Source organism: Notolabrus celidotus, chromosome 7 (assembly GCF_009762535.1).
Source record: "Notolabrus celidotus isolate fNotCel1 chromosome 7, fNotCel1.pri, whole genome shotgun sequence".
NCBI lineage: Eukaryota > Metazoa > Chordata > Actinopteri > Labriformes > Labridae > Notolabrus > Notolabrus celidotus.
The window spans coordinates 36,531,002-36,556,659 of record NC_048278.1 but is presented as its reverse complement, the minus strand read 5'-3'; the positions used below and the strand labels follow the sequence as shown (position 1 = coordinate 36,556,659).

The window sequence follows — 25,658 nt, the reverse complement described above, 5'->3', positions numbered from 1 at the left end:
CCAGTGGTCCTACTTCTCCTACGAAATGATAAGTAATACTTTTGTATTATTCCTTGATATATTTGATGAAAGCTTTGCAGATGTTTCTGCTGCATTGAATCATACATTCATTAAAATGCTTAGCTAAAATTGTCCTCCAAGAATGTGTTACAGGTCTGTCGCATGATTCTGCCAACATTGTGCAACAACATGTGATTTTACAGCATAAGGGGATTCATGCATAGTTGAACAAATTACAGGAGGAGTCATTTCTGTATTTCATGTTGTGGATTTACAGACCATCATCTGTTCATGCATACTAATTATGAAAAGAGGAAGGAAGTCAGGACAGACACTACGAGTCGTCTTAAACAACAGATGACAATCATTCCTTCACGGCAGTGTTTCATACAAGCTCTTTCTATCTTCTGATATGTTTTATCAGACAGAGATGAGCAGATCGGCTGTGAGATTACGAGCAGCAGCAGGTGGATTTGTCGTCTTCCTTCTCTCTTTGTCGGGTATGTATTCCAACATATTTAAATTTAGAAGACTGTAATTTCATGTAATTAGTAGGGGTGCCCGACTAAGGATTTTTTTAGTCGAATCTGATTCATCAGATTTTGCCCATAGTCGACGAATAGTGGAATGTTTGTTGTTTTTCCTTATTGACCCAAAGTCTGCATGATGGTGACCACATGACAATGTCACGCTTAACCATTTGCTATTAAGACACTCGTAGCTTAAAGTAAAAGGGACAACAGAATATTATAAGTATAGAACTTAGATTTTTTAAATCTATATTGCAAAAACAACGAGGTGATGAAGGAGAGAAAACTCAAATAAGGCCACCATCCATTAAACATGGAACAACGCTCCACTATAGAGTAAGGAATCAGGAGATATTTAAACAGCGTTCACACAGCAGAGAGCAGCACTGCAGAGGGTAGTCTGTCCAACTTAAGGCTAAACATTTGTATAATGTTCAAAATCAAACCTGAACCAGCTAAAGGGTTTTTAAATCTCTTAACAGAACCTTTTAAAACAGTCTTTCATCTCGTCTTTGTCCGCTTGAGTCTTTTCAAATTGTACGTGTGGAAAACCATCGTGTGTACGGGCAGAAGTGCGCTCCTGTCTTTGTTGACTGTAAATCCTGTCTTTGAGAATATCCTCTCTGATGGTGTGGAGGTGGATGGGATGCTGCGGATTGTTTTTGAGGCTTCAGACAGCTTTGGGTATCCCTCCTCGTTCTTTTGGCCCCGTACAGTTTTTGTGTGGTCCAGTAATCCTTCATCTCACAGCCCTCTTCATGAAGCTGCTCCTCATCTTCATCACTATTTTTAAGGATCAACTGAAGTTTTATTTCCTGACATTTTGAGCTGCCATGAACGTAGAAAGATTTAAAGACCAGCTGAGGTACGTCTGCTCCACAGCTCCCTGCTAAATGGGAGAGTCCACCTTTAATTACCAGGGGAGATTTAATTACCACTTTAAGGAGATTTAACACTTCAAGAGCTGTTCTCAGAATTACATTCAATAAGTTTATATTTATGTCAAAATAGGATATATGAGACACTATTTTTACAGGAAACAGGAAAATAATGTAAAAATAGACATTGAGCACCCCCATGGTTTGAATGGAATGATCCGTGTTTCACATGCAAATATTCGACTATGAGATTGGCAGTCGACTAATGCTAAGGTTAGAACGAATCGTCCAATATTCGACTATTTGGGGTCACCCCTAGTAATTAGTAAACCATTCATGACTCAATTTGTTAAATTAACTTTAAAACCCTGCAACACCAGATACTTTTATGCTTTGAAATTTGAAACTGCATCATATTTGGGAGGTTTTGTGTCAACATCATTCGTTGAACTGAAAGTTCATCCCCGTCTTCGGCCTACAACGTGTTTCCTCTAACAGAAAACGAGTGAGCCTTGTTATTTGTGATGAAAGGTCCAAGAAGTAGAAATGAAGGAGGAGAGTTTCTGCCGTGTGTGTAGACTGCTGTTTGCTTCAAATACAATGCTCTTGTCTGGCTTACGTTATAAAGCTGAAAATGTAGATAGTGCCTTTGATTTAATTCAATTTCAACTCATTTTTTTAATCTTAGTTTTCTGATAACATTTCTTTATGACTCCAAAACCCCAAATTTCACCTCTATTTATGACCTCTTCATCATTTAAACTTGGATCTGACCTCTGGATCCGTGTAGGTGAGTTCATCCTCCTGAAAAAGGCACAGATGCTCTACCAGACTGTAAAATGACTCTCTTACTGCAACTTTCAAAAAGACAGTGAAGCTATTTTATAATCCGCATGACAGTGAGGCTCACTTCTTCTTTTCAACTCAGGTATTTACAGTCATCTGTTTGTTCATGCATAGTAATGCAAAGAGGAGGGAAGCTGGCTCCTAACAGCTCGATACCTTTTTGACAGTAGCTGGTCAACCTCTGAGCTAAAAGCGTCTTTAAAGACCACACCCCCCCGATGTGACAAACAGACAGTATTTCTCATGATGATCTTGCTGATTGAACAGAGACAAGAGGAGCAGCCATGAGTCCGACAGCAGCAGCAGCGAGTCGATTTGTTCTCTTCCTCCTCTTTGTACAAGGTAATGTTCTCCTACAGACTTTACTTGTGGACTAATGAAGTTATCATTTTGAGTTGCGTACAAATATTTGACATGCTCTGTGATGCGTCACTTCTCTTCCTGTAAATTGACGTGTTTACTCAAAGTTCAGCAGACTCCGTCATCAGTATCTCTGCGCACATATTCCTGAACATTATAAACTATAAGTATTGTGAACCAATAAATATGAAACAGTGTGAATTAATCAATCTTCAATCCTTCAGAGTTAACTTCATGTAAATGTGTAAAGGCTGTTTCAGTGGTTACATCCTTTACACAGGAAGTCCCAAAAAGTCTGAACGCTGTGTAAAATGTTGATAAAAGCTGATTTTGATGATTTGCAAATCATTGAACTACTATATTTAACTGAAAATGGCGCAAAGACAATATATCAAATGTTAAAACTGATCTTTTTTCGTGCTCATTTTGAAACTGACGGCATCAAGGAGTTTCAAAACAGTTAGATTAGGACACCAAAACACTGAAAAAGTTGCGTAAAGCCATCAATGCTATACGCCTAAAAACACCAATTGGGTGTCTTGTTTCCTGCAAGTGAAATGTTAAACGTGAACTTCGCCATAAGTTGCACATTTCTATTTTTGAAGATGCTAACAATAGTTCTGGTTACATGTCCAATCCACCCAAAATGAAAAAGAAGATACACAAAGTGCTGTTTCAGGACCCCTGTTGGGATTCTTTTTAAATTCACCTTATGTCTGAGTTTACTTGGGGAACTTTCCATAAACACCCCTAACTTCTCTCTTTCTCTCTCTCATCACTGGGTTTTTTCACAATGCATCACTAAACAGTTTCCATTCACACTCTGCTGCACACACTCGACACACCATCATCTCACCACAGACAGAGAACCCATCAGGCAGAACAGACTTCTTCTTATCCCAGGCAGCTCAGTTTTCAACATGAGTGGTTTTTTTGCACTGCGCCCTCTGTATGATGTCATGCTTTGCAGGTAGTGGCATTATGTATGTTTGCACACATGATGAATATCATTTCACCACACGTTTCATACTTAGACTACTAACATGAAAGTATCCAGAAGATGCTTTATTCCTGTGTTTTTACTTGTTGACTCAACAAAGCAGCAACATTTAAACCTTCTTAACTTGAATCTTGAAGAAAACATGCATGCTCAAAGTCCCAATTTAAAGTGCTAACAAAATGAAATGTTTTACATTAACATGCAAAGCATCCTGCCACAGCACAGCCCTCATAGTCGATTGAATTTAAGTTCTACCTCTGACACAGGAAACACCCAATCATCGTTTAGGATATTGTGGTGATACCCTGGAAGCCCCCCTGGATGGCTGTCTGTGTCTGTGCAAATAATTATAAGTAAACAAAAAAAGCAGATAAATAACTGAGCATAAAGATTTTACTTAAACCACAAATAAGAAAGAAAAATACAATAAAATGAAATAAAAAAATACTGCACATTCTCTGTTATTGCACCCACATCATTGTATACTGTTTTCCTGCAGGGAGCCAAAAACTGTGATAAGAAAAAGAGGTCGCAGAGATTGGCTTAAATGGAATTTAGTACCCAACAGCTATCATTGAACAACAACAACAAGTTAGCCTTTAAATATCTACAAAGATTTTTGCATAAGAGCTTAAAAAATGAGTCATAGATATTGTCTTTTAATTACATTTCCATTCTTGCACCTCAAATTTACAGACATGACTGCTGCACAAAAAAGAGAGTAATTTTAGCAACTTCCCTCTGAGTGAGAGTCTGTCTCCTGATGTTGTTTTCACTCTAACTGTGTTTCCTGATGTGCTCTGTGTTTCAGTTGTACAGGGTTGGGATGACTGGGGAGTGACTTACACCTCTACTAAGGTCTGTGCCATAAAAGGATCAACTGTGGAACTAAGCTCCACCTACACACACCCAGCACCACCATATGGAAAAACGTATTCAGCTGAGAAATCATTCTGGTTCATTAAAGTGGAAAATACAGAACCTGTAGATTTGACTACAGACTCTGAGTACACAGGTCGTGTGACATACAGATGTTATGAGAAACGCTGCACTCTGACAATCACAGACCTGAGAGAGAGCGACTCAGCTGTGTACAAGTTCAGACTCTTAACAGACCAGCCTGGTTGGAGATATATTGGTTATCCAGGAGTTACTTTGTCTGTCACAGGTAACATTTTCATTCATACATTTCATAATATCACAGCATCCCAAAATAACCCAATAGCTTTAAAGTTTTGTGTGTATTTGTATTTGTATAGCGGACACAAAATATCCAGCTCTCATGGTTCTGGTGAGCACAAGTTCATGGCCTGCCAATCTGAAGTGTCACAGCGGTTGTCCTCTACCTCCTCATCCCTCCTTCATCTGGTACAAAAATGGAGAGATAATCCAGTCAGAAACATCTTCTTCTTATTCAGACCAATATAACACTGAAGACAGTTACTCCTGTGCTCTAAAAGGACACAATGATTCCCCCTCTCCTCCAGTCTGTGAGTTTACTTCTCAATCTGCTGCTAACAGAACAGCATCTGGTGATGGTGACTTATAACAACTTGTTGATTTTTAAAAGGTGAGCCCTAAATAACATGACTTTAAAACAGTCATCATGTTTCTCTTCTTCCAGGTCCCTTTAAGGATTGGTGTAACAGAGTGACGTACACTGACAGAAGAATCTGTGCTCCCAAAGGCTCATCAGTGGACATCTCTTGTACTTACAACACTTATGGAGCGATCACATCAAAATTCTGGTTCAGTCCTAAACTCAGTGGAAACTGGCAGAGTCCCTCTGGACCTGAGAACTTGAGAGTGGACTCCCAGTATGCAGGTCGTGTTCAGGTCCTTGAAACAAAGAGTGGACGCTCTGCTCTGAGAATCTCTGACCTGAGAGAGAGCGACTCAGCAGAATATCGCTTCAGATTCACTTCAGGACACTTTGAATGGAGGAACAGTTTACCTGGTACAACTCTGACTGTCACAGGTACTCATGAACACAAACTGATATGAATACATCAACACATTTAAAGTGCTGAAAATGTTGGTTTTGGTCAGTCATCATGAGTTTGTGTATTTACTGTTGTATAATTACACACAGTCAGGGCCTGTGTCTACAAAGCGTCTATTTCCACCAGGAGAACAAATGCAGGAGCAAGCTCCTCTTTATGGAGAAAACCAAATTTTACGAGCAGCTTCAGAGAAGTCGTTGTAATCATTGCTGTGATTGAGGCATCTTATAATAAGGAGGGTTGAGAAAGATAAGGAGAGAGGAGAGGCTTGTTTTAGACACGGCTCTATAGGGGTTGTATCTGTTGTTGCGTAAAATAGTTTCATCCATCATTTCAAACCAGAGATGTTACAATGTTACAATGTTACAATGTCATTTAGCAGACGCTTTTATCCAAAGCGACGTACATACGAGAACAAGAACAACACAAGCAAAGATCTAGACAAGAGGAAACAAGATCAGTAAGAGTAACAAAGTGCTTCAAGTCAATTTGGGTGCAGGTAGTAAAGGCAGGTGTAAAGGCAGTGCACAAAAATAAGTAAGGAACATCTACAATGAAGCAACCAAACCATTTAAGACCTTCCATTATCATCATCAACAATTAACATCACCACCAATGTAATGACCAAAGTACCAAGTGCTGGGTCACTCCAGACCTGAACACAGAGTCCCAGAGTAGAGCAGGACAGTGTGAGTCAATCGTAGCTGGAAGACATGATCTGCCACTGGGGACAACAGTGGAGAACAGTCTAGCTAAGTGCATAGTGCTTCCTAAAGAGCTGGGTCTTTAACTGTCTTTTGAAAGTAGAGAGGGACTCTGCAGATCGTATGGAGTTGGCCAATTCATTCCACCATTTAGGGGCAACAGAAGAGAAGAGTCGAGCTAGTGATTTTGAGGCCTTGTGTGCTGGAAGCACTAGGCGCTTTTCAGAGGCTGAGCGTAGCGGGCAGAGAAGGGCAGCAGACCTGGATGAGGGGTTCCAGGTAAACTGGAGCAGAGATGGTAAACTGGAGCAGAGATGATGACATTGTTTCTTGTTTTCATGTCCAGCTTTACAGGTACAGGTACAGGCGATAACAGCTGGAGAGTCTGGCATCAACGCAGAGCTGAGGTGTCTTAGCAGCTGCAGTCCACCAGGTCGTCTTTCATACGTCTGGTTCAGGAACAGAGAGAAGATTAACGGGGAGGAGACATCTTCTTTTACAGGCTGGATTTCTCTTGGAGATGAAATCTCCTGTGCTTTCAAAGGACATGAAGGATTCCCCTCTCCTCCAGTGTGTGAGTTTACTTCACTGCCCTCAGACAAAAAACACACCTGCACACTCCCATTACATGCACACTTCAAGCTAACCTTAAAACCTTTTCAGATCTAAAAGAGCTAAATGTAAATTTAGTCTGATTATTTTTAGAGACAGGCACAGTGAGATCAATGGTTTCTTGTTTTCCATGTTTATTTGTGACATTTGAAAAAACGACAGTCCTTGTCTTTGTGTGTGATAAATCTGAAATGTGGTGAATAAAAAGGTTGGCTGCAGGCTGGATAAATAAAATCAATCTGCTTGTTAACTAACCATTACATCAAAACTAAAACAAGTTAACTAAAGCAGCAGTGATGATGATACAAGAGCTGGGAGTATTTAGAAATATGAGCTCTTATATCTGAAGCCGGGTCTAAAGATTTTTAAATCTTAACAGATGTTAAAATATGAGTGACCCCACACATGATGACAAACACTGACAGATTCAACCGTTTTTATGACTGAGCAGAGGGAAAAACCTCCTCAGATCAGAGGAACAAAGAGGCATGTAAATCAAAAATACACTTTTCATGTGATAAAATGCTCTTTTCTGGAAGTAATGCATGTTTAAATCTTCTCCAGATGCTCCAAAGACGACCTCTGTGTCAGTGAGTCCCTCTGCTGAGATAGTGGAGAACAGGTCAGTGACTCTGACCTGCAGCAGTGATGCTAACCCAGCAGCTAACTACACCTGGTACAAGAACGTAAATACAGACCTTAAACCTTTCGGTAAAGAAGCCCAGCTTGTCTTCAGCTCCATCCAGCCCTCTGACTCTGGACAGTATCACTGTGAAGCTAAGAACATACTGGGAAAGAGAACCTCCAAGCACCTTACCATCGATGTGAAATGTGAGTGACAAAAACTTCTAAATCTGTCTTTGTGGAGATATATAGCTGATCATTCCTACTTCCTGCAGCTGTCGTGCTCAACATCAACAGTTAGCTTCAGTTAAAGGAGCAGCTACAAAAAGATTTAGAGCTTTATGCAGTTTATGGAACAAGAAACTATCATTATGTCCTTCAATATGAAAGCTGCTTCACAGCCATGAAGGTGCAACACTTCTAACACTCGGCTAACACATCCTCTCCAGATGCTCCAAAGCTTCCCTCTGTGTCAGTGAGTCCCTCTGCTGGAATCATGGAGGGCAGTTCACTGACTCTGAAGTGCAGCAGTGATGCTAACCCAGCAGCTAAACTCACCTTGTACAAGAATAACCAAACGGCACCTTTGGGACAACAAGGACTCTATCGTTTCACCTCGATCAGCCCTAAAGACAGAGGAATCTACTATTGCACATCTCAGAATCTTTATGGACTGATCAGCTCTCCACCTGTGCTTATTGATGTCTATTGTAAGCAGAAGCAGATGGAAAATAGCAATTACTGTAAAATTCAGTGTACAAGACACACCTTTTCACACTTGTTTATCTAAAAAGTGGGAAGTATCCATTATAGGGATGCAGACACAATTCTGGTTCTCAATGCAAAGAGAAGTATTTTATTGTGCTACCACATTTTCCCAGAAGATGGCGCAATACTTAAAAAGATTTAGTTATAACAACTGCCCCGGTCACCCACTGCACCAGAGCTGAAACCCCATTCATCCCCATTTATATACATGAGGCATGCTGATATATAGCATAGTGAAGCAGGCTGGCCCCTCAATCAAGATAATAAGAGACCAGCAAGGTTGGGTGACGCAACTCAGAATTGGCTCCTTCAATCCTGCTACTTACTGAACCGGTAGCTAGCAAGACTGCAAATCCACATAGTGATTAAGGATAGTGAGCGAAAGAGCTTCACAGCTGCAAAGAAACTGTACTTTGTAAACTTTGCTAGACACAATTGAAATCATCACAGAGTAAAAATGAGTGAATAGTCACATGGTACAATTTGAGATGCACCATGCTAAGAGTTAAGTTTGCTCACTCTGGCAATGTAAGGCATCCAAAGACAAAGACTCATGATTTTTTGTTTCTGTCAACCAGATGGTCCAAAGCTTCCCTCAGTGTCAGTGACTGGTGAGATAGTGGAGGGCAGTTCAGTGAGTCTGACTTGTAAGAGTGCTGCTAACCCAGCAGCTACTAACACCTGGTACAAGGAGGACCACACACCTCTTCAAGGACAGGAAGGCATTCATTCTTTCACCTCTCTCGGGTTGAAGGACAGTGGGATCTACTACTGCAAGTCTGAGAATGGTTATGGCCAAAAGAACTCCACATCTGTTCACATAGATGTCCAGTGTAAGTTCAAGCATCAGTGAATTACTGTAACAGACAAATTCCACCAGATCTGTGTTCTGTCTGTCTCCTATCCATCACGGCACCGGATCTGATGTGTTAACTTCCACTGGATCCGCTCCGTTGCGTTCCGGCTGCGTCTCTAATCCGGCAGGTCGGAGCCCTCCGGATCAGATACTCAAGACTTCTATTTTTTCCAGGATGCTGGAGCACAACACATCAATCTCAACAGAGCAGATGGAGCAGGACAGGAAGTCAGGTTTCACCAAAACAAAATGAAAACATCCGGTTAATTTTCAGAATAAAACACTCTGTGTTATCACCAGATCGTATTTCACTGAACTACAACAACAAACCAAAGTCATGATGAGCGGAGCCAGGCCTGGAGTCAACAGGTCAGAGGTTGACAGAGGACCATGAAGACAACATGGATGAGGAGAGGAGGAGGAGAATCCTTGATTCAATGATTATTGCAGGGAAACATCGGTCACATGACTCCAGCTGTCCGATGGTCCAGATCCGTGCTGCGTTCTGAAAACGCAACCGGTGGGAGTTGACAGACGAGAGAGCACGGAGCCAGACCACAGAGGATTGGAGAAAGACTGGACATGGATCTGGTGGAAGTCCTGTGTAACACTTATCGGGGCAGCAAATTGTCAATGTCTGAAGAGTTAGTAGGAGGGGTGTCTTAAATGGTTTATGCTCAACTGTCACTTCCATACTTCCCACTTTCCAAGACTAAAACCAACAGCCTAGTTTTTCCCTTCCTTTCCAGTTTTACTCTTGTGCATTTTCTCCTCTAGATCCTCCAAGGCTTACCTCTATGTCAAGGGATCCTTCTGGTGAGATTATGGAGGGCAGTTCAGTGACTCTGAACTGTAGCAGTGATGCTAACCCAGCAGCTCACTACACCTGGTACAAGGGAAATGATCGTACACCTCAAGGATCCGGACCAGTCTTCACCATCAATGATGTTAGATCTGAACACAGTGGGGATTATTACTGTGAGGCTGACAACAGAAGAGGGCGCCAGAACTCCACCTTACATTTTGTTGTTGTGTCAAGTAAGTTAAGTTTTTGAACTTCACACACTTTCACTTCTGCATCATCTTAACCATCCAGTCACAGTACCAGCCAGCTTTAGTGACACTGCAATCTCAGAATACCTTGCTGAAAGCCCAGTTGCCAAAGAGTTGATTGCAAATCGACTTCTGTGGTCTAATTAAATGGTTGTCCCACCGGCTGCCACTTTAACTCAATAGTGTTAGTGCTTCATCAGTCCCAGTTTTTCTATTATATTTATCACTTTGTGCCTGAAGACTCTTAAAGTATCTAACCTGGATATTTGAGCCCTGGAAGTGCCCAACTGGTAAAGGACCATATCATCTGCAAACAGTTGAGATGCATTCAAACACTGTCCAATGCTCTGCTGGGACCAAAGATTCTGTCAATGTAAAATCCCAAAAGTAACAACTAATAAGAACCTGTGTTTCTCAGGTTCAATGAAATCAGTCGCTGCTGGATCAATCTCTGCCATTTTCCTGGTTATCATTTTCCTCTTAGTCATCCTATTCATAAGGTGAGAGATCTAACTTGTGCAGATTTTTATCCAAAGACAGAGCTTGAATTCAGTCAGTTTTAATAATTCAAGCTTCTATTCATTTGTTTAATAATTGTTGTATCCAGGAGAAAGAGATCCTCAAAGGAAACCAACCAGCCTAGAGAAAGTCCGGACAACAATGGAGAGGTAATGAAGAACAGTTCAGGTGTTTTATTAAGGGCTTCATGATTGGATCATGTTTGTTGAGACTTTGTAAACATGTGTCATGTTGTTGTAGCGTTTTTGTTTCAACCAATTGTTCTTGGTTTTTAAATTGTAAGGTGCCAAGAGAGAGACTTAGTTCCCTTTAAAGAACATGGCTTTAGCCCTGTCCCAGCGGGGGGAGATAGACCCCTCGATATGCTTGTGCTTGGTAGTGTTTTGTACTTACAGGGGAATTAGGTCCTTCTTGAATCATATCCACTCCTACCCCAAAGTGTACCCGGTTCACTTTTTGGCTTTTACAACAAGGTTGAAATAACCACGTATTGCAATGTCTCCTCTTCAGCTGAACACGGCTTCACAAAGTGAATCAACAGAGGAACTTTGCTACGCCAGCGTGCGCTTCTCCAAAAACCAGGAAGAGGCCCTCTACTCCAACTTTTCACCAGCTAAGCCAAACAGACCCATGAAGAAGGAGGAGGAGGAAGATGGGGACAATGTAGAATACGCGAGGGTCAAATTTAAGAGTAAAAGGCCTTCCTCAAGGTGAGTCTGAGTGTAATTTTCTCACTGTTTTATATGGGATGTTTTCATTATGGTTTTGATATTGTGTCGTTATTATTAGTTTTCAGTTCTTTGTGCATGTTCTTTAAATTCACAGATCAAGAACCCAAATGACAGAGGAGGATGTGTCTGTATTGTACAGCACAGTTGTCCGAACACCAAGAGTGTGAGCACAACATGGATCAAAGGTTTATTACGTCAGTGTCGTAGGAGACACAATTCTCAGGACTTAAAGGTGACATATCATGCAAAATGGACTTTTTAATGGTTCTCTACCTGAAATATGTGTCCCTGTCTACAAACCCCAGAAAATGAAAAGAATCCATTCTGCCCCTGTTCTGATTTCTACACCTTTCTGTAAATGTGTGCTGAAACGAGCCGTTTCGGTTTTCAGTGTTTTTCATACATCACAACGCCATCCGGTCTGTAACAGGAAGTCAGAGCGCGGAGCTTGTTCAGCCCATAGACTGTATAAAATACAACTCAACCCCTCCTCCGTTTTTCATTCCCTGCACACGTGTGTGCTAACAAGGAGCTTAGGAGGGAGACATGCTAGTTGTAGGCTGTCTTAATAAACACAAAGGTCGGTTTGACTCCCCACGTCTGCAGATTTGAAGATCCAGTGGATGATTTTTATTTCTCATGGAAAAGTGCTAGCGCTAGTTAGCATAGCCACATAGCTACATGTTCGACATACTGACAAATAAAACAACAAGAAACACTAAATCTGTGACCAATGGTTCAGAAAGGTCCTGCTGCAGGCGCCTCTCCGTCAGGATCAGATTCTGGATCAGATTCAGAGGGTTGAAGTAACGCGGGTCTGTGAGCAGCCAACATGTAAACATTAGATCAACGTGCTGAACAGCCGAGGCCACATCCACTTCCTGAGGGGGCGTGGTCAGAGAGCTCATTCTCATTTAAAGGCACAGACACAGAAAACAGCCTGTTCTGAGCAGGGCTGAAAAAGAGGGGTTTTCAGGCAGACCAAAATCTGATTTCAAAGTGTTTTTTTGAGCATAAACTTCAAAGACATGTTTTGGGGACCTCTTAGACCAATATATATTGATGAAAAAGAGCGTAATATGTCACCTTTAAAACACAGAAGAAGAAGAATTCTAACTGATAGATAATTTTGATTATTTGACAATTATTTGGAGGATCATATTTATCGTGCCTCACAGCAACGTCTTGTCCTTAAAGGCCACCATTGCTTTAACAACAGGTTGGGGTGAGCAAAGGAGCATTTCAATCTAAAATTTGACTGCAAGATATCACTAAATATTCCAGTTTTTTACCACTGTGCCTTTGACTTCTTGCCAAACAACTTTTACAACCTTGTAAAATAAGGCAGTATTATAATCTAAAAATGTGAGTTACACCAGAATTAACCCAAGTGTAGTCTTTATTTTTGTGAAATGAGTAATAGATCTAGCGTGGGCATTTTAACATGATGGTTAATGAGGATTGACTCACTTTTGGAGCCAACTACTAGTGGCCATTTGAGGAACTGCAGCTTTTTAGAGTTGCAGTGTTCTTTTTTAGCTTTTTAGATGTTTGTAACCTGGTTAATGATTTAACTTTTATTTCAGTGTCTCTCTTCTCTTAAATATTGAATGTTAGTTGTTAGTTAAACTGTATTACCTGTATTGTGTTAACCATTATAAAGTGTTATTAGTGTTTTCATACAGTATTAAAGCTGGGGTTGGTAATCAGATTTAGATACACTTTTTGTCATACTGGTTAAATGATCTTTATGTCCTGATGGTAATCAATACATAATGTGTTCTTAAAAAAGAGTGAAAAAGAGCTGCTATCTACAGCCGGAGTAAACCTGGGAAAACACCAACTAATCACCGTTTTTTGGGACCCAAAATTTTAAACCATTCAAATCCCGTCCTGCCGTTCTGCCCGCCTCCTGCAGAGCGTACATTTCCCCGGCGTGCACTCTGAGTCCCCGTCCCCTGCCTCTGCTTCCCCTGACTCTACTGACTGCCCCTCTCGCTCCACCTCGGGCCTGTCCCCTCTGACCCGATGAGGTGCTTTGCTCAGGACTGTAGTCCGGATCGGAGTCTAAAAAGCTCTCACCACGGGGGCTCTTACAAGCAGAAGAATTAATGACGTTCAGTAAGTCCTACAGAAATGTAGATGTACTGTAGCGTCTGTCCGGACACTGTACGGATGACGAGCCGATTCGTGAACACGTTGAGCTTTAATAACCGGTCACTGTTGGCCGTGATCACGCCAACCAACAAAACAACAATCAATGTTTGAATGAATGAAGAACTTCTCCTCTTGTCTCTCCTCTCTCCCACTCACACACTCTACACCTCTCCTGATGCCTTCACTGACTGTCAACACTGTAGGAATTAAGAGCATCTACACTGAACATGTTTAACAAACAGTAGATCTGTTACAGTATTATATAGGTGTTATAAATTTTCTCCTGATATCGTGTCACCGGTACAACTGGATAATGCTAGCATGACAGTTGTGAGTACTAACAGCAGCCATGTTTGTTTGTGTTTTTAACTTTCACTATGAGAATGTTTTGGTGAGGACCGGTTTTGAATCAGTCACCATCATATGGTCGAGAATCAGTGGCGCTCGTGCATGTGAGCGGGGGGGGTAGTTTTGGAGGAGCTCTGAGGGAGGAGGGGAGGGGTTAGACGGAGTCATGGGGAAATGCTACATTCAAATTCATGCTAGTTTTCCGAGAATACCAACCCCAGCTTTAAGGTGCTCTGCATTTTATTTTCTGTAAATTATTTTCTTTATTCCAGTTATTTTATCATACATTGCTCTGCTGTTATCTCTGAAGCTGATGTATAACCTTAACAAGTTATTCAGGTGCTGTTTTGTTAACATATTTATCTTACTGTATATTTTAAAGATGACCAAATATTTGATTGAATAAAGATAACCTGTAAATCATGCTTTCCTGGAGCAGTCTGTATGTTCATGCAAGGTGTTCAACATGGAAATTTCAAAGGAACAAAGAGTCCTACTTCTCCTACGAAATGATAAGTAATACTTTTGTATTATTCCTTGATATATTTGATGAAAGCTTTGCAGATGTTTGTGCTGCATTGAATCATACATTCATTAAAATGCTTAGCTAAAATTGTCCCCCAAGAATGTGTTACAGGTCTGTCGCAATGATTCTGCTAACATTGTGCAACAACATGTGATTTTACAGCATAAGGGGATTCATGCATAGTTGAACAAACAGCAGGAGTAGTCATTTCTGTATTTCATGTTGGGGATGTACAGACCATCATCTGTTCATGCATTCTAATTATGAAAAGAGGAAGGACGTCAAGACAGACACTACCAGTCGTCTTAAACAACAGATGACAATCATTCCTTCACGGCAGTGTTTCATACAAGCTCTTTCTATCTTCTGATATGTTTTATCAGACAGAGATGAGCAGACCGGCTGTGAGATTACGAGCAGCAGCAGGTGGATTTGTCGTCTTCCTTCTCTCTTTGTCGGGTATGTATTCCAACATATTTAAATTTAGAAGACTTTGACGTTGAATCAATTTAAGAAAGGGAGGTTAAACACTGTTATGTAATTTCATGTAATTAGTAAACCATTCATGACTCGATTTGTTAAATTAACTTTAAAACCCTGCAACACCAGATACTTTTACGCTTTGAAATTTGAAACTGCGTCATATTTGGGAGGTTTTGTGTCAACATCATTCATTGAACAGAAAGTTCATCCCCATCTTCGGCCTACAACATGTTTCCTCTAACAGAAAACGAGTGAGCCTTGTTATTTGTGATGAAAAGTCCAAGAAGTAGAAATGAAGGAGGAGAGGTTCTGTTGTGTGTGTAGACCGCTGTTTGCTTTGAATACAATGCTCTTGTCTGGCTTACGTTAGAAAGCTGAAAATCTAGATACTGCCTTTGATTTGATTCAATTTTAACTCATTTTTTTAATCCTAGTTTTCTGATAACATTTCTTTAAATTCATCACAAGCCAAGTTATAGAAATGACTCGAACCTCTCTGTAGGGTTTTTGTGCTATCTTTGTTTTTCACTCAGATGGTCGAGTTTCGCATCCCCATTTTACATTTTTCTTTACTTTCACACATCTGACTTTACCTCAGCCCAGAAACTAACCGAGCAAATGGAGCGATTCATCACGAGGCACACCCATCTATTAATACTATTGATCCGAGTATAAGACAACCACCTACTTTTTGGTAAAGACTTTTTGAAGACCACATTTCTTGTTATTTTTGAATAAAGATACAAAACTAGGGCAGCTTACCTTCTCCAAGCACTTTCACGTCTTCTAGTCTGAAACTGGACTTTGTTATTAGTCTAACTGTCCTCTATGATGTGCTCTGTGTTTCAGGGGTACAGGCTCAGAATGACCGGGGAGTGACTTACTCTACCAATCCAATCTGTGCGTTCAAAGGATCAACAGTGGAGCTAAGCTGCAGCTACAGGTACCCATCAACGGTTAATGGTTTGTCTACTACAGTCGCGAGGACTTTCTGGTTTACCAAGCTGCAGGATGGAGAGCCTTTCGATCTGAGGGCTGACTCTGAGTACGCCGGTCGAGTTCAGTATCGTTGTGATGAGACACGCTGCACTCTGAACATCACAGACCTGAAGGAGAGCGACACGGCTGTGTACAAGTTCAGGTTAATCACAAATCACCCAGGCGGGAGTTTCACTGGCGAGCGTGGAGTCTCTTTGACGGTAACAGGTAAGAAACAAAATGCTTGAAATGTTGATAACCTTTTTATGAACTTCAGTTTGTGTGTTGGTTATATTTTCTTTTTTTATGAATCCAGGTTTCCAGGTGCAGAAAATCAGTTTATCACCATGCTCCAGTTACCCCTGCACAAAGGGGAAGCTTGAATGTACCAGCAAATGTGACCTACCTGGTCAACACTCCTACGTTTGGTACAAGAATGGACAAGAAACGGATAAGGAAAAATATTCTTATTCTGAAAATTACTTTTATTCTGCAGCAAGTTATTCTTGTACGATAAAAGGATATAAAGCCTCCCCCTCGCCTTCAGTGTGTGAGTTTAGTTTACAGACTTCTACCAACATGATGCCTTTGTGATTGTTTTCAGATATTCAGCACCATGCCTCTTTGTGTCTCTAACATGAGCAACCCTGTCCATATGAATAATCTGATTTTTTCAGGTGCCCATGGACAATCATGCAACCGAGTGACGTACACTGACAGAAGGATCTGTGCATTCAAAGGCTCATCGGTGGACATCTCTTGTACTTACAACAGCTATGGGGCTGCCTCATCAAAATATTGGTTCAGTCCTAAGCCCTATTGGAGATATGTGCGACCTGAGAACCGAGCCCAGTATGCAGGTCGTGTTCAGGTCTTTGAAACAGAGAGAGGACACTCCACTCTGAGAATCTCTGACCTGAGAAGGAGCGACTCAGCAGAATATCGCTTTAAATTCACTTCAAGAGGCTTTGAATGGAGGAGCAGTTTACCTGGTACAACTCTGACTGTCACAGGTATTCATGAACTCATGAGTTGAATCAATGTTAAAAACAATATTTCACAGTTTTTCTCCTCGGGCAGTGGATGGTCTTCTGAAGCACTGAGGTTCTAAGCTCTTAGGAAATGCAGAATGCAAAACAAGTGCAGTATTCTCTTTATTCTGTACCTGATAATTGATGAGTTAACTGTTCTATTTGATGACTATTTATTGTGACTATTTTCTCTGCTCACAGATCCAGACTTACAGGTGCAGGTGATCTGGTCCTCCTCCGGTCCAAAGCTGATTTGCCACAGCAGCTGTATTCTTGGCGGACGCTCTCCCTTTGTTTGGTTCAAGAATGACACAAAAGTCATCAAAGAAACATCTTCATCTTACAGAGGATACGTCGACCCAGCAGACATTTATTCCTGCGCTTATGAGAATCACAGCTCCATGCCAGTGTGTGAGTTATACTAGTAGTGCTGTGGAGCAAGGACTCCTTAACCCCTAGAAATAAGACCCTCTGGAATCCTCAAAGTGTCAACATTTGAACAACCTCACTTATAGTATGCAGTAATTTACCATTTGTCTGAGTCTGGCCTTGTTTTATTCACATGATGCATGCATACAAGGGTGCACAGGCATAATTCACAAGATGGCACTTTATAAAGCCCAAGAGAAAGCCTGCATTTAAGGTGACATATCATGCAAAATTGACCTGAAATATGTGTCCCTGTCTACAAACCCCCCGAGAATGAAAAGAATCCATTCTGCCCCTGTTCTGATTTCTCCACCTTTCTGTAAATGTGTGTGAAACGAGCCGTTTCAGACTTCCGTGTTTTTGTTACGTAACAACAATATCCGGTCTGTCACGGAGTCAGAGCTCGGAGCTTGTTCAGCCCATAGACTGTATAAAATAATACTGAATCCCCTACACCGTTTTTCATTACCTGCACAAATGTGTGCTAACAAGGAGCTTAGGAGGGAGGCATGCTAGTTGTAGGCTGTCTTAATAAACACAAAGGTCGGTTTTACGCCCCACATCTGCAGATTTGAAGATCTAGTGGATGATTTTTATTTATCATGGATAAGTGCTAGCGCTAGTTAGCATAGCTACATAGCTACATGTCGTAGCTGTAGCTGTGTAGCAAGACACACGTCGACATACTGACAAATAAAACAACAAGAAACACTAAATCTGTGACCAATCCTTCAGAAAAGGTCCTGCTGCCTTTCTGGCAGAGGTCGGTTTTACTCCCCACGTCTGCAGATTTGAAGATCTAGTGGATGATTTTTATTTGTCATGGATAAGTGCTAGCGCTAATTAGCATAGCCACATAGCTACATGTTCATAGCTGTAGCTGTAGCTGTGTACCAAGACACACGTCGACATACTGACAAATAAAACAACAAGAAACACAGAATCTGTGACCAATCCTTCAGAAAGGTCCTGCTGCAGGCGCCTCTCCGTCAGGATCAGATTCTGGATCAGATTCAGAGGGTTGAAGTAACGTGATCTCTGAGCAGCCGTGTATATTCAGCCAACATGTAAACATTAGATCAACGTGCTGGAGAGCCGAGGCACATCCACTTCCTGAGGGGGCGTGGTCAGAGAGAAAACAGAGTGTTCTGATGAGGACTGAAGAAGAGGGTTTTTCAGGCAGACCAAAATCTGATTTCAAAGTGTTTTTTTGAGCATAAACTTTAAAGACATGTTTTGGGGACCTCTTAGACCAATATATATTGATGAAAAAAGCCTGATATGTCACCTTTAAGATCGCCTGGAAGAAGGTCCAACAGATACCAGCTGAAAGGGGACATACTGCCACCTACTGTATCAGAGGGGGATGTACTTTGCCACAAATGGATTCCCACCTGGTGCTTGTGTTCTAGGACAAAGACAGTAGTCCAACTGTAGCTCAATATTTGTGCGTGTAAATGTACTGACTGTATTTTCTCCCTCCAGATGCTCCAACGGCTCCCTCACTGCTCATCAGTTCCACTGGTGACATTATGAAGGACACTTCAGTGACGCTGACCTGTAGCAGTAAAGCCAACCCAGCACCTAAATACACCTGGTACAAGAAGAACCAACCACTGCTCAATAAGGAGGCACAGCTTGTCCTCGATGCCCCCCAGTCCTCTGACTCTGGAGAGTATTACTGCACCGCTGAGAACGAGCTGGAGAGGAGGACATCTAGATTTGTTTTTGTTGATGTGAGATGTGAGTATGATCAGGTTTATCATCTTACTAATAATGGACAGGCTTTGCAGATCATGCCTGCTCTCTACAGTAGATGTTTCATCAGTGAAGCCATTGAATGTTCAGGGGGATTCAAGTATTCTTTATTACACGACCTCCAAAGTTTTAGAAGCTGCTTCATGCCTCATTTATTAATATTTTGAATTGAAACTTCTCCTCCAGATAGGCCAGAGTCTGCCACTTTGTCAGTGAGTCCCTCTGCTGAGATAGTGGAGGGCAGTTCGGTGAATCTGACCTGCAGCAGTGATGCTAACCCAGCAGCTAACTACACCTGGTACAAGGGGAACCAAACACTACTGCAAGGATCAGAGAGCATTTATAATCTCTCCTCCATCAGCTCTGAAGACAGAGGGATCTACTCCTGCAAGTCTGAGAATCAATATGGACGAGTCAACTCCACTTCCCTGTTTCTGGATGTCCAGTGTGAGTATGAAACCATCAGCTCCTTTCCTAATTTCAAACTAACATCTCTCCACAGAAGGCCATACAAAGTTTGGCCTTTTCCTTCATCTTCTTGTTTCCTTTCACACCTTCTCATTCAAGGGTTTGTATTTATTTTAATTATTTGAAACACTGTAGATTAATACTGAAGACATCAAAACTATGAAAGAACATATATGGAATTATTTAATGAACAAAAAAGTGTTAAACAAAGCAGAATATGTTTTATATTTTAGATTCTGTAAAATAGCCCCCTTTTTCCTTCATGACGGCTTTGCACACTCTTGGTATTCTCTCAGTCTGCTTCATGAAGTGGTCTCCTGGAATGGTTTCTAATTAACATGAGCCTTGCCAAGAGTTCATTTGTAGAATGACTTGCCTTCTTAATGTGTTTGAGACCATCAAATGGATAGCCCTATTTGACGACTGTTGTAATCCAGATTATGTCAAAACCAGATTATTCCATAGTTTAGATGTCTTCAGTGTTAATCTACAATGTTGAAAATAATTAAAATAAATAAATCCATTGAATGAAAAATTATACAGCTGATATCAGTGGACCCGTGTTTATCTTCCTACAACAGCTTGCTGCTTTCTTTGTTTTTCATGATATTTGAGGTACAAGGACAGTCCTTAATGAATACAGCAATTAAAAATTAAACAGCCAAATAAATAGAGAAATACAAAAATCCCAACTTAGCAACAAATCCACACAGAGCTCTTAAACCTGCAGTGTGAAAAATCTCCAAGAGCATTTAATCAGATGCATGTTTCCTCCTCCAGATGCTCCAAAGCTTCCCTCTGTGTCAGTGAGTCCCTCTGCTGAGATAGTGGAGGGCAGCTCAGTGAATCTGACCTGCAGCAGTGATGCTAACCCAGCAGCTACTTATACCTGGTACAAGGAGAATGAAGACTCACCAATAGCTGTAGGACCGGTCTTCACCATCACTGACCTCAGAGCTGAACACAATGGGAATTATTACTGTGAAGCTCAGAACTCAAGAGGACGTCATAACTCCACCTTACATCTGATTTATCTGGCAGGTAAGTCATAGACTTTCACCTTCATCAGATTATACTGCTTTTCAAGATTTACAAGTGTTTGCAGAAATCCTTCACACATTGTCAATCTGGTCTAAATCAAATTAAAACTCTCTCTAACCAAACTTAACATATAGTAAAACAGAGGCCTAACTACTTCTAACCTTGTGTGTGAGGACAAGATATCCTCAGTGACCTTGAGAAATGTGGTAGTGGCCTGGCATGTGAGGCCTTCTTGATAATGAAAATCTCTCTGGAAGCTCAGTTTGTTTTGATCTTAAAGGGGCATTATCGACAGACACAGACTGAGATACCCTTGGATGCTTCAAGCAATCAGAGCAACAAAATGTGACATTGCAGTAGGCTGCTAGCTACCAAACACAGAATTCATGACATCAGACTTCCACCAGATCCATGTCCGGTCCGTCTCTGATCCACTGCCAGACAGCTGTAGTCATGTGACCGAGGTTTTCCAGCAGTAATTACTGAATCAAGGATTCTCCTCCTCCTCCTCTCCTCATCCATGTTGTCTTTCTGGTCCTCTGAAAACCTCTGACCTGTTGACTCCAGGGGCCTGTTGCATGAAACTAGGATAAGGGATTAAGCCGGGATATGTTGCTTATCCTGGCTCAACTTATCCGTGATCCGGTTGCATGAAAGTAGGATAGGAGGAAGCAGGATATTCTATGACATTAGTTACCATGGAGATTTAGTCTTTGGAGCTAGCCTGCTCCAGACCAGGCTAAGTTCCAGGATCTATTTAATCTCATCCCTTATCTCAGTCAGCAGTCACCACAAATGGAAACTAATAGTTATTCTGCTGTCCACTACACATTGTTATCACATTCAACTAGACCCACAGTCATTATTTAAACATTTGTGATCATTGATTTGTAATCATTGTAGATAAATGATGATTTTAGATGTTGCAAATTGCAATTAGATAATTTAGTTTCCACACACGCGATATATAAAATACACATCCCATATAAATACACAGAGAGTGACATGATCTTCCTTTATTGAATAAGGATAATAAAAGCAGGTAAACCATCAGCTCCTTTCAAAACTGAAGCCACACAGTGACTCTACAAGATAGAAAGCATGGAATCAAAAGCATACAACAAAATAATGCATACACAATCAGTCTGTATATAATGTCTGCACACTGAAATAAATGCAGGCCAAATCCATACACAACAAATTAACAGACAAATTAATACATGCAGTAGCCTCCCTACAAGCTTGTATACACAATATACAGTGCAATTGTAAGAGGTCAAATTAATTCAAATTTGAATATATATATGTCTCTGCCACTGCAGGCCATATATAACTGAAATTTAAAGCATGTTAACTAAAGTAATTCAACTATATTGGTCCCTGATCAGGGAACACGGCAGGCGTACAGTGTACTTACTGGATCATCATCATCATCATCATCTGGCATTGGTGGCTCCAGCAAGGAGATGGTGCTGCCAGAAACTGCAAGGCAAACCAAAGTCAGATAGTCCAAATGGATTAGATATGAATGTGCTTACATCACATGTAAAGATGGAAGGAGGTACCTTGTATGAAGCGGTTAGCCTCTTGGGAGGGACATGCATTTGTTTCTGTCCCCCCAAGGATCCCCTCCAAAACTGGCCTGCCTTTATTTTGTGATAAGGCCATGTCTTCGGCTGGGGTGAGGGCGGTGGGAGGTGACCCACCACCCGTTCTTTGTATTTGGCCTCTCTTTTTGACGGCTAAAACAGTACATAATTTGTGTGAGCAGGCACCTTCTGGGTACAATGTACACTTGTGTAAGTATTAGTCAGGGGGGCACTTACCATTCTGCAAGATGTTCTTGTATTTGACTTTTACTTGCTGCCAAGTTATTTTTGGCCCAGTCATGTTTAAGCCACACACACACACACACACACACACACACACACACACACACACACACACACACACACACACACACACACACACACATAAAGAAAGTTTCTATCTTGTCCTGTAAGTAAGTATATACATATATATACACACAAACACACTTGCAGGATAAGATAGGAGAAACTTTATTTCTCCCAAGGGGAAATTAAATCAGAGAGTTATACAGTCTGATGAAGTTATATTTACACAATTTCAAACACATCTGCATCGATTCCACAACAATTTTAATTTAGTGATTATCAAGAGTGTAAGTGTGTACATGTGCACTACTTACGCATTCAGGCGATCTGCAATGGTTTCCCAAGCTTTTTGGTGCTGTTTAATTATTGATGCTGTGTTGCCTTTCTTTCTGATTTGATCTTTCACCTCTTCATATGCTTCCATGAGGATCTCCGCTTCTGACGGTGAAAAGTATGCCGCACGCGTTGCCATGGTGAATCAGTGAATCTGCGATCGATATCTGGGGTCTATTTAAGGAAGCCGCGTACGCGCACTTAGCCAGGATTGGTTTCCCCTGGCTTGATGAATCCGTGTCTGCTCATCCTGGCTTGGTCTTTGTGCAACCGACTGAGCCTGGACGCTCTTGTTTTGGATTGGGTGAACTCGGCTCAGTCATTTATCCCGGATATCTTAATCCTACTTTCATGCAACAGGCCCCAGGCCTGGCTCCGCTCATCATGATGGTTTGTTGTTGTAGTTAAGTGAAATACGATCTGGTGATAACACAGAGTGTTTTATTCTGAAAATTAACCGGATGTTTTCATTTTGTTTTGGTGAAACCTGACTTCCTGTCCCGCTCCATCTGCTCTGTTGCGATTGATGAGTCGTGCTCCGGCATCCTGTAACAAATGAAGTCTTGCGTTTCTGGCTCAGACCTGCCGGATCAGATACGGAGCCGGAACTCAACGGAGTGGATCCAGTGGAAGTTAACACATTGACTAGAATAGAAACCTATAAGATCCAATGCTGTGAAGAATCAGTGACAGACCAGACACAGATTTGGTGGAATTTGGCCGCGAGTGAGCGGTCACAATTATGGAGAATTAAAACACTAGATATCAAATGCAGCCATCTTTGTTACAACGAGAATGTCTTAAACCGACCCACTGAATGACAACATGAGGATGGAAATCTATCCGAACAAGAGGGACACCAGACTTGTCTCTTAGAGTGGAAAAGAGTGTGAAAGGATTTCCATACAGCTTAACACCTCTGGTGTTATGATTGTCACTAAGACTGGACCCAAATGCAGAACTCAGGCAAGCTGGATTGTGAAAATACAAGTGTTTTATTTAGAGTGAACTCCGTGGTAATGGCGCCGTGGGTAACGAGCGGAGCAGTCCCTCTTTCCAGTGTCATTCCACAGAGGGTAACTGGAGCTCAGGCAAAGGCAGGCAGGTTCAGCAGCAGACAGGGAAGCGATCAGCACGAGAGCGGGAAGCATGCACGGCAAACTCTGAATCAAGATGAAAACACACAAAGACGTCAGCTTGACACACACAAAGACAAGCAAAACAAAAACATGCTTGAGGAGCCACGGACTCAGTATACCACTTAAAACTGAAGTACAATCTGGCAACGAGTAGGAGAGAATCTGGAGTCTTTATAGGAGAGGGTTGATTATTGAGTGGCTTCACCTGGTGCTGCCTGCAGAATGGAAACCCCGCCCACATTCACCCACAAGACACAAACAAGGGGAAGAGACACAGGAGGAGGAGCAACAGACAGGGAAATGACAAAACACACACAAAGAGGGAGAGGAGAGGGCTGCCATGATAAGGATCATGACATCTGGAAATGTTTGGTGAGCTGATTTATTGAGCTTTAACATCCTCTAATCCTCTTGTTAACTTGTGATATTCCAGGTGCAAGGATATCAGCAGCTTTAGGATCCATCACCGCTGTTCTCCTGGCTATCATATTCCTTGCTTTCTTCTTATGGACAAGGTTTGCAGCTGTATTAAACTCTAATGATGTTCATGAATGCATCATAAGTACTCTCACCTATTTCTTGAATGCATCAGTTTATGAATTCAGTTGCTGATTCTCTTATACAGGAGACCGAAGTCCTCCATACATCAGTCTAAAGCTGAAGAAGCGCCTGACAACAGAGTAAAGGTGAGAAAGAATTCAAGTCTTACCCCTGCGTCCAAAATTAGAGGCACCATCCTGTATGAGGAAGATGCTTCACTTCAAAGATCAGCGTGCTTGTATTCTGTATGTTCTTTCAGCCAGCCTTGGATCCTTTGTATGGTAATCTGTCTGCAGCACAGAGACGAACCCAGGAGCAGCAAAGGGCTTTTCGTCACGCCAGTATCCGCTTCTTCCAGAACCAGGCGGATGTTCTCTACTCCAGCGTCAGGCCGGCTGGGCTCCACAGACAAACGCAGAAAAAGGACGAGGAGGATGAGACTGAATACACAAATGTCACAATTAACACTGCCAGTGGACTCCCAGGGTGAGCAGCTACCAACTCATACCCTAAAATACTTCAACCTGTCATATTAAAACACATGCTGGATTCTTAGCTAATGCTTTTTTCCATTCAACAGAAGAAGAAGTCAAGAAGCAGGAGAGGAGTCCTTCTGCTTGTACAGCACTGTCAAACCCCATTAGACACAAACATTATTATTATTTAATAGAGTTTGCAACACTGTGTTCCTGAGGACAGTCATGGGCATGTGCAGCATCCAAGCATGCATGAAATATACAAACATGTTGAGCATTTGTAAAGTTTTCTTTTTTGTGCATTTTTCTTAAGGGGTTGGTTTGTCCCCAATAATACAAAAAAAAAAAAGCCTGACTAAATTCAATATGATACCTATACTGACTATGCATTGGTTTGAATCATTGACATTACAAAAAGACAGCAAGACCGCCTCCCCAAAATGGAAGTGAAAACCTCTTGAAAGCTTCCTGGTGACTGGTTGTAGTATAAGTCTTTAAATCTGCCTCCATGCCTTCATAAAAACATATCGCTCATGGGTCAAAATATGAAATAAAAATATACATTAAATACA

General features: G+C 41.4%; 1 protein-coding gene across 1 annotated transcript; it reads left to right on the top strand.

The window, feature by feature from the left end:
• Positions 1-391: 391 nt before the first annotated feature.
• LOC117815925 (sialoadhesin-like) lies at positions 392-25,658 on the top strand. The gene is made up of 12 exons (XM_034687952.1): positions 392-500; positions 15,848-16,204; positions 16,293-16,526; positions 16,654-16,989; positions 17,209-17,418; positions 18,922-19,179; positions 19,381-19,641; positions 20,443-20,703; positions 24,504-24,585; positions 24,696-24,756; positions 24,870-25,096; positions 25,191-25,658. The coding sequence occupies exons 1-12, from the start codon at positions 413-415 to the stop codon at positions 25,252-25,254; spliced, it is 2,439 nt and encodes an 812-aa protein (XP_034543843.1). The 5' UTR covers positions 392-412; the 3' UTR covers positions 25,255-25,658.